Source organism: Gossypium raimondii, chromosome 6 (assembly GCF_025698545.1).
Source record: "Gossypium raimondii isolate GPD5lz chromosome 6, ASM2569854v1, whole genome shotgun sequence".
Taxonomy (NCBI): domain Eukaryota; kingdom Viridiplantae; phylum Streptophyta; class Magnoliopsida; order Malvales; family Malvaceae; genus Gossypium; species Gossypium raimondii.
In genome coordinates, this window is record NC_068570.1 from 22,450,601 (window position 1) to 22,460,682 (window position 10,082).

Below are 10,082 nucleotides of genomic sequence, written 5' to 3' on the forward strand. Positions count from 1 at the left end.
TTTAATTGTTAGTTTTGTTCAAAAGAACCAAATGGAATAAATTGTATAATTGATGTGAAATTTCTATAATAATAGATAGTATAGGGTCCTAAAATGATGTAATTGAGAACTATTTTGAAACTGAAGCTCAAAATTGAAAGTTATGGTTATTTCGATTTTAAGGACTAAATTGAATAAAATGAAAAACTTCAAGGGCATTTGAAAAATGAAATTAAATAGGTACATGCATATCATGGAATGATTTAAAATGTGTGGTTGATAAATTGATAAATGTATAGATTGAAAATTGGATCAAATTAAAGACACTCGGGGAAAAGCTAAAATTGTCGAATAGTCCTTGAAGTTCCAACTTAATTGTTGATTTTTTCAGGTAACTTCATATGGTATGATTGTGTTTAAATTGTTAGGTATTTGAATTATAAATATGTGTATGTTTGGTTGTAATTTGAATTGTTTGCGAATTGGTACAAAAGGTGAGATATGGACTAAATTGTAAAGAAATGCTTATATGTGTTAAAGATGCCCGGGTGAACTTAGTAAATATTAGGATACAATTGGCATTTCAATAGGGTTATATGCGCTCTTGTACAGGATATGTAAATTGCACGGGATAAGTGATTGCATGTGTCTAGGGATACCCTAGTATGATGGAGGGACGTATTGTTATACGATTATATGTATGATTGCCTACGGGTTTTACACTTCAGTGCCCTGGTGTGGTGTAGTTACTCGTGTATCCAAATCTATTCACTAGAGTTCATCGGGTTAAATGGTTAATGAAAAGTGAAAAATTGAAATGGAATGGTATGAGCTTGGTATTCAAATGTCTAGATATTAAAATGATTATGATAATGGCATTGAAATGTTGGTTTAAGTGAATTGAAATACTATATGTTTGAATTACTATATGATATGGTTATATGTTAAAGTCACCTTATTGTTATGTGATTTGCCATGTTTAGGAAAATTTTACCAAGCTAAGTAGCTTATTGTGTTTAGTTGTAAGCTAAGCTAAGCTTCTTCTTTTTTAATGCCTATGAACTGACTAAGCATCGTATAAGCTTACAATGTTTGTTTTCCCTTTTCCTTGTAGATCATCATCTTGTGGAACACGTCAAGCCAGATTGATATAGAAGCTCACACTATCCACATTTTGGTTACTTTTTAACCATTTTGAGTCAAGGATTGTGGCCTGTATATATGTGTTTTGGTACATATTTGAATGTATAAAAGACTTGATAAGTTTGAAAGTTGTTTTGATGCGTGGTGTTAAAAGGCATGAATTGGCAATGGTTGATGTATAGTTAAAATGGCTTATTTTGTTTAACATGTTTTAAAGTATGAGTGGTATATGAAAATGATCAAAATGGAATTGAAATGGCATGTCTCAAGTTGATTTGGTATAGGTATAACTTGATGTTTGAATAATTGGTTGTTATGCCCTAATTGTATGAAAATGTTAAAGGTTTGATTGATGTTTAGATGAACAACATCTTGGGAAATGGTTGAACATGGATGTTTAAACTTGTTGAGTGTGGTTTAGGTATGTTTTGGACTAATTGAATCTAGTCTTTGATGCATATATTGAATAGGTTGGATGGAAGGTTGGAATAGGTACCAAATTACTCAAAATTTACCAAAAACAGAGTCCACATCTTGATGTGCAACTTAGCTCGTCACAACGCCAGCCAAAATAGTGAATCATGTCATGACGTTGAGTGGCTTGAGGTCACGACATGACATACTGTTTTGAAGACGTCACGATGTGGAGAAAGTGGCATCACGACGTTGGCCCTAAAGTTTTAAAACTTTGCAAGTTGGTCTTATTTCATGCCCTGGTAATCAAAAGAGTTTTCGTAAGCTCGATTGAGACTTAGATTTGGTTGTTTATCATAATTTAAAGGCAATTGACTCGTATGAGAATGTATAAACGATTGTTTTATTGTGAATTTTACGATAGTTGCTCCAGTAATGATTGTAGCATCCTGTAATTTTGACCCGACGATTTTTCCTTAAAAACACATAGATTTATATCATTTCAATTAAATTTATACCAAAAATTTTTCTTTAAAACACACTCAAACAAAAACAAAAAATTCAAGAGTGTCTTTAAGAAAAATTCACATCAATATTTTGACCAAAGTACTTAAAGTTGTTAACTATTTGAACTAGCTAATTATATTGTAAAAGGTAGAAAACAAATTTATTTCAAGCTAAAGTAGAGAGATTAAATTTCAATTTCAGCATAATAAGAGGACCAAAACAAAATTTATCAAAATAAATTTGGATGGGCCAAACAATGTACTTGGTCCATGCTTGTTTTGTGAAAGAAAATACATTAGGCTTAACATTAGAAGTGTTTATGGGCAAAGCAGGGTTTGATTTCAAGAAAATTCTATTCCCGAGTCCAGCCCATCCAAACCTTTTCCAAATGACATGTTTTATTGTTAAAAAAATAAAAATATGGTATTTAAATTTAATTATAAAATGGGTAATTATTCTGGCAATTGTAGAGTAAAAAATCTTTAGAAGCGAGTCTAGGATGATGTCAAGTATCATTTTAAATTATTTTATTATTATTTTATTAGACTCTAAAAACAAAACAAAAATCATCCTAAACTCCTTTGTCGAATTTTTTTTACTCCATTAACAGTTTATGAAATAATAATCCTTATAAAATATATAAATATTACTATAATATATATTTTTTTATCTGAATTGAATCTGTTTGAGTTTTGAAAACATAGACCCAAATCCGATCCAAAAGAAAGTAGAAGACGAAAGCATGAACCGCTACTTATCGACATTCTTTAAACAAAAAATTAGGTAAAAATGTTAGAAGGTTTTGGAATGTTTTACATTTTAGTAATTTAGTTTCACGTAACTGTAAAATCTATTTTTCTTCTTTGTTTTCTCTAACTAATTTGGTCTCTAATTATTACCAAAGAAAGTGAGCGCGCGTTTCAAAAACCCCGAATTTCTAACTGTCTCGTCCCCTCAAATAATAAAAGAACTCAAAATGGCAATGGCGTTTTCTCTCTTGCTTTCTTCCAATAAATCAAATGGATTGAGCTTTTATTATATCTGGCATTTTCGCGAATAAGCAAACAAAAAGAAAGAAAGAAAAAACCCGAAAAATTCGTGTGTTTTTTTTCTTTCTTTGAAGGAATATGGAAGTGGAGGATTTTGTTACCCCAAGGTCTGCTTCTGAGAACCCACAGAGGTCAACCTCATTGACTTCTTTGAGGACTGCCAATGGCGGTTCCCTTCGTAATAGTTTTCTTTATGCTAAGCTTCGTGAAGAACCCATCAAGCTCTCTGTTCGCAAATTGGATGGCTCTTTCTTTGGTAAATTTCTTTCTTCTTTCTTTTCGTTTTTTTTTTTAAAAAAAAACACCCCGTGGTTTCCTCATTACGATGCTGAGTTTTCAAGAATCGTCATATTCATGAAACCCTGAATCAAATAGTTAGATTTATAACTGTTACGAACTGGTGTGTCGGTTCGTATCATGAGTGCAAATTAGAGATATTCTTTAAAGTAAAGAAACGAAATAAAAAAGCAGGTTGTTTTCAAAGCCAGAATTAAATTATAACTTCAACAATTGGGTCTTTTCGCAGATGTCGAAATATTAAAGATGGCTACCATTGCAGACCTGAAGCTTGCCGTGGAGCATGTGTTTAGTCAAATGCCAGATCAAGGGCTCGGCGAGATTTCATGGTACGTCCTCATCCTGAATATATCATTTTTATCAAATAATTTGACATATTTTCTTAACATTTTAAGCAGTATAGTTGACGGGTGTTTATTAAATTAATGTTGTATTAACACTGAATTGGTTTTTGTGATATGATTTTTCATATGAATCTGCATTAAAGGCCGCATGTTTGGGGACATTTTTGCTTGTGTTATGATGCTCAGAAGCTGGTCTCAGACACTGATCTGGTCGTAAAATATGGCATCAGAGACGGTCATCAGGTTCGTATTCGTACAACATAATTTGACATAATATATTACCGGATTAATAGATTAATTGGTACTTGAGTTTCATTTTAATGTTCAATTTGATATATGTGTTTTTTTTCTAATTTGGTACTTGAGTTTTTTTTTCTCAATTAAGCATCTAAGTTTAATTTTAATATTTAATTTGATACTTGAATTTTTTATCTCAATTAAATAATTATTTCGTTATTAAAGCATATATGTCAAATATTTATTGAGCCACATGATGAAATTTAGCATAAGTACTAAATTAGGCATGAAGCTATACTCAAGTACCAAATTAGGAGAAAAAATCAAATACCAAATTGAATATTAAAATCAAACTCAAATACCAAATAGTATATTAATCCTATTTTGTTCCCACAATTGGTTTGTATTAATTTATTTTTGGGTTTTTTTTTTCCTTACAGCTTCACTTTGTTAGGCATGTCTCCTCCATATATAACCTGACAAAGACTCGATCAAAGAGGAGTGTTGCTCGAAAACGACCATATCTGTAAGGCCTTTTACATTGACTTTCGTTTTTTATGTTAACATGTTTAAATCTTTTGTCGGTTCCCAATTTTAACAGAAAAATAATAGGGTATTCGTTCTAAACTTTAAAACGTTAATTAAATTATGGATGTAGCAATATGATATCAATTATGTTTTTCCAATTTAGATATTAAATATTAATCATAAATACATATATTTACTGAATATTCAACTTGATTATGATATGTTAAAAAGTGTCATGTTGTAGGTACAAATTTATTTACAATTTGATCACATATTTTAATATGTAGATTCAAGCTAACATGTAACACTTAAATTAATGATTAGATTGATAAAAGACCATATTAATATTTTAAAATCCAATTAAAAGGTTTTAAAATTTTAAGATTAATTTAATATGTATTGTGGAATTATCTCATAATAATCTACTACAACTTTTCCGAGCAAGAATGAATAGTTTGGCCCATTATTGCTCCATTATAAACCTCAAAAAAAATTTTGATCAAGCGTTAATATTATAAACCTCAAATTAGTTAATAGTTATGAATTCCCTTGCTTGTAAACCTTAAGTTAATTTTCAAACTTTAAAACATTATTGCTTGTAAACATTTTAATTCAAACTTCAAATTAGGCCACCAAAAGAACTTAATTGATATTAGATTTTGATACTTTAAGGGCTCGAGTAGAAAGTATGACAACAGCAAAGAAGCATGTAGGGTATTGCCTCCTTTGATTCCTTTAAACGCTAGTTATTGTTGGTCAATAAAATTGTATTTCGACCATCCATAAATTTATATAATTCAATTCTAATTACTCGTCGATACAAAATTTTTAATCTCACCATTGCAGTTGGAATACGCAGGCTAAAATCAACCTCAAGCCTAAAAAGCATTCTAAAAAGTGAAGAGAATGTTGAAGAAATCAATGCCTTGGACGATGATATAGCAAACCAAAGATGCCATAGCCTCAAGAAGAACCATAGCTTCACCGATAATAAAAATCAAAGCCCTATAACACCGCAAGAATGCCAATTTCGTCACTCATGGAAAGGCTTTTATTCATATTCAAGGATGCCAAGCATCAAAAATAGAGCAACATCTAGCAAAGGTAGGGCTTTCCATTCAAAATATAATTGTGGTTTTTTGGGTAAGTTTAGGAATATCATACATATGTGGGATAGTGCAAAGTGTGCACTAGTGAGGCAAGACTAGGGTTACCCAAATGCGGCGGCGCTGTTAGAGTTGATTTGGTTAGGAATAGTGGCGGAACATGACGGGACGGGAATTTACTTTATTCATCATTTTCTTTGTCTCCAATCTTGCATGGTTATTGAAAAATTTTGGTTCCATAAATATAAGTTACATAAATGATTGCTTTATTTAACTATACCTTACTCTTTATTAATTATTTTTTTAAAGTAACGTTGTAATTTTATTTTTGAAATCAATTAATTTTTTTAGATTGAAAGTATATTTATACTATTATTTAAGTATATAATTGAGTTAGTATCACGTGTAAACTTGATATAAATTACTGAAAATCATAATTTGAATAACTAATATATATTATTATAGGGTATTTCTATATAATTAATCTAAAACTTTGTCACACAACCAAAGCCTCATTGTTATCTAACATGACAATATTTTACATAAAATTTGTTTTCACCCACTCTATTTTCTATGTACATAGATAATGTCATTGATGTGTCATAAGTTAACTTGATATTGAGTTTTTATTAGATTTTAATATCGAAATTTTCTTTCACCAATACGATAGCTTCTTCACATGCTATAAAAATGTCAATATCATAATAAATAATCAAAGAGCATTTATTATTCTTATTTTGATGTATTTACCTATTTAATCTCTTTTACTCACCATTTGAACTATTTTTTCATTTTAATTTCGTACATATTATATGTGTTTTATTATTAGTTTCAAATCATAAGTTTTATTATTTATTATATATTATTTTCAATGTATACTTGTATTCTAAATATGTAGTTTCCACACTTATATGCATGTGGAAACCACATATTTAGAATATAGGTATGTGTTTAAAATAATATGCAATAAATAATAGAAAGTATCGTTGAAACTAATAATAATATATAAGCAATATGTATGGATTAAAATGACAAATTAGTTTAAATTGTGAGTAAATAGAAATTAAATAGGTAAATACATTAGATTAAGAATAATAAATTGACTCAAATTATTTATCATAATACTGTCATTTTCTATAGAACATCAAAAGTTATCATGTTGGTGAAAGGAAAATCCAATGTTAAGAATCCAATTATAAAAATTTAATATTGACTTAATTTATGACACTAACTCAATTAATGATATTATCTATACTAAATTATGGCATAGCCATGATAATGATGAAAACAATTGTCTAATAAATTTGTAAAAACAAAATGTTTATTTAAATACTAACAGCATATTTGGTTGGAGGTTTATGAATATATTCCAGCCCAATTCAGCGGCTGTAATGGTATTACGGCCTGAATTGATTTAGGGTTTCTTACAGGAATTGACTGAATAGTCATTTCCTTCTCTGTGGAGTAAGAATTTTTTTTCCCAATTTCAATTTTTGCTCTGACCTCTGCCGAAAGAATGAAGAAACTGTAACTTTCTTTTCTTCTCATCTCTACGTTTCCTTTTTTTCCTTTGATTACAAAGGAGACCTAGGTCAATCTATTGAAGCCATCATTCCTTTTAAGCCAATAAAACCCTTTGATTACAGAGTTGCAACCCTTTTTTCATTCTTTTTTTTTTTTTTGCTTTTTCACTGCATTTCTGATTTCCCCTATTTGATTTCATTGCTCTAATTTCCCAAATGCTAGAAAGATAACAAGGTGATTTGTTGTTAAGTGAAGATGGAAGACTGGGGTAAGTTTTAATTTTGTCCCGAATTTGTTGTTAATTCCTGGGGCCTTGACTGATAAGTGATTCTATTTTCTTTTGTATGTTTTATTATGTATGAACTTGAATGTGGGAAATTTCTTTTTCTAGAGCTAAAACTGGGTTTATTGAAATTTAGGGCTTTTACTTGTTTTTGGTTTTGGTTATGAGGTTGAGTTGAGATGTTTCAAAGGTGTTTGTTTTGAGTTTATTGGGAAATCGGCTATGGTGTTACCAGACCAAAAAGAGAAAGTTAGGGTTTTTTTTTCTTTCTATTAAAAAGAAAAACTGCATGTAGTGGAAGATCAGTAATTGTGGCAACATCCTAGGAATCTAGTCTTGGCTTCAATTGCTAGTATTCACTAGTTCTTTTCTTAAAACATTACCTGATGGTCGCCTCGTAGTTTTGTATAGGAGTTTTAAAATGTAAAGAGACCTTAAAGCAGATTCATTTCTATTATGTGTTTCATATGTTTTTAAGTTGTTAATAAGTGCTAAAGTTTATGGTTTGTTTCCAATCTTAGTTGGAAAACCTATTGCATTATGTTATTCTTTTTATTCTTGGTTTTTTTTTCTTGAAAACCCCTTTTTTTTGGCTCAAGAAATTGTATGCTATTGTTGCAGAGGATGAGATTCCACCTCTGCCTGCAAAGGAACAACTTAAAATCAAATGGGATGATAAACATATTGATGACTCTGATATCAAGGAATCATGGGAGGATGAAGATGAACTTGCTTCGCCTACGGTATGATGGGCTTCATTGTAACTTGTATTAGTTACATTTACTAATATTTTGTTGTCGTGGCTCTTTGGTCATGTGAATCTTTTTATTTCTTCTTAAAATTCTATACTAGAAAACGTGTTCAAAATTGCAACCTTTTAAATCACCTAAACTTAGGCAAGAAAAACCTAGTTACAAGTGTTGAGCATGGTGTATGGATTTGCTTGTGTTATTCTGAAAGTTATTATTTCTTTCTAGATTGGTCCTAATTTAATTTTTGATACATGCATCTCCTGGCATTGTCGGATATCTAATCTTGATTTAGCAACCTGATTTATAACTTAAATTTTGTAATTCAAACTCTATTAAGATGCGCCTCATTCTCGATGTGATAAGAATATAACTTAAATTTGGTAATTCAAACTCTATTAAGATGTGCCTCATTCCTGATGTGATAAGAATATCTCTTTGTGATCCATTACCATCCTACTGCATCAGTTAAGAAATTTGATCGATGATTAATAGTGATTCATGTCTTCTATTCTTTCCATTTGGATCTAGAACCAAGTAGATATTTTTGGCTAATTACAGTGTCACTTATAACAATTTTGTGGATATTGACAGAATCATAGTGTTTTTGTAGATCTTTTGTTATAAACTCATTCGCATGAATATCTTATTACTGCTAGAACTTAAATTTGCTGACTTCTATTTAGAACTATTTCGTTATAGTTTGTTTCTAAATCAGCTGAAGTCTTATTGTTATCCTCCACCCCCTTTTTATTTTTTTGTGTGTATATATTTAAAGGTGATTTTTTTCTTCATTGCTTTTTTGTCAGTAAGGTGCCATGATCTGACATTTGCTTTCTATTATAGGCTTGTGGAAGAAGCCGATTATAAATCAACAATTGAACTATTTTCCAAGAAAGGTGATAATAAGACTTTTGATAATTTTATTCCCAAATTTGAAAGTGACTTTGTGGAGTATGTTGAGCTTATTTCTCACAAGCTTCGCCCATATGAGGTGAGTTTAACAATCTTTCTTTCTTTACATTGTCACTATATTGAGGAAGTTCTCACGTTTCCTAAATACATCCTTTGATGCAAAAAAGTTATCACGATACTGCACTAATCAAGGCTGCGATGAGACTATCATTGGCTTCTTTGGAAGCAGCTAATGTCAAAGATATTGCATCTTCGGTCACAACAATTCTTGCTAGATCTATCAAATATTATTTTTTTTCTGTAGAATGGGAAGATTGCGTTAGGGAGAAGAAGAGTTCTAAGAAGGTAATATATTATTTGCTTTCTCTTCTTTTACGTTTCCTATAATGCAATAATTTTTTAATGATATTATTCATGTTTCTGATGTGGGGTTTTGGCATGATGCAGAGGCCAAGAGGATTGAAGGCCAGGGGAGTATGGAAAGTGATTTAGGTTGAAGACCATCGGGAGTATGGAAAGTGATTCAGATTCAGATTGAAGATACATCAATGGCAGCTATTTAGATTGAATAGGGGTCTGCTTGCTGGGGTTTGTTTAGTGTATAGATGTTTGATATTTTTTATATATATAAAAATGAGAATAATTATTGTTTTTGGATGAATACTTGTAATTTTGGCAACTACAATCTCATGAGATTATGTTATAATTTTTATTAATTTATATTTTAATAATATTAAGAATGTTATTAAATTATATATTTTATTTTATTAAATTATATTTGGTAATAATCATATTAAAATATGATTAAATTATTATTAAATTTAATAATAATCCTAGTAAAATTTAATAACAAAAATTATTTTACTTAAAAATTCTATGAAGGGTATTTTGGTCATTTTAGTTTTTTCTTGTGTTATTGCAACATCATTCCATTTAACTAAACACAAAAGTATCATTACTGTTCTATTTCATTCCATTCAACTAAAAATTGAATTACTGATTATAAC

General features: G+C 29.9%; 2 protein-coding genes across 4 annotated transcripts; both read left to right on the forward strand.

Moving 5' to 3' along the window:
• The first annotated feature begins 3,067 nt into the window (after positions 1–3,067).
• Positions 3,068–4,660, forward strand: LOC105774347 (U11/U12 small nuclear ribonucleoprotein 25 kDa protein). Its single transcript, XM_012596815.2, has 4 exons — positions 3,068–3,348; positions 3,619–3,718; positions 3,877–3,976; positions 4,411–4,660. The coding sequence occupies exons 1-4, from the start codon at positions 3,171–3,173 to the stop codon at positions 4,498–4,500; spliced, it is 468 nt and encodes a 155-aa protein (XP_012452269.2). The 5' UTR covers positions 3,068–3,170; the 3' UTR covers positions 4,501–4,660.
• A 2,290-nt stretch (positions 4,661–6,950) lies between these two features.
• On the forward strand, positions 6,951–9,825 carry LOC128041792 (uncharacterized). 3 transcript variants are annotated; one of them, XR_008196641.1, is made up of 6 exons: positions 6,951–7,131; positions 7,351–7,396; positions 8,033–8,154; positions 9,007–9,154; positions 9,243–9,420; positions 9,523–9,825. XR_008196641.1 is itself a non-coding variant. In XM_052632153.1 (5 exons), the coding sequence occupies exons 2-5, from the start codon at positions 8,036–8,038 to the stop codon at positions 9,536–9,538; spliced, it is 324 nt and encodes a 107-aa protein (XP_052488113.1). In that variant the 5' UTR covers positions 6,955–7,396; positions 8,033–8,035; the 3' UTR covers positions 9,539–9,825. The 3 variants fall into 3 exon arrangements, 1 of the variants encoding a protein (XP_052488113.1); XR_008196640.1 differs by having other exon boundaries at positions 6,954–7,396; XM_052632153.1 differs by having other exon boundaries at positions 6,955–7,396; positions 9,380–9,420.
• Positions 9,826–10,082: the final 257 nt, after the last annotated feature.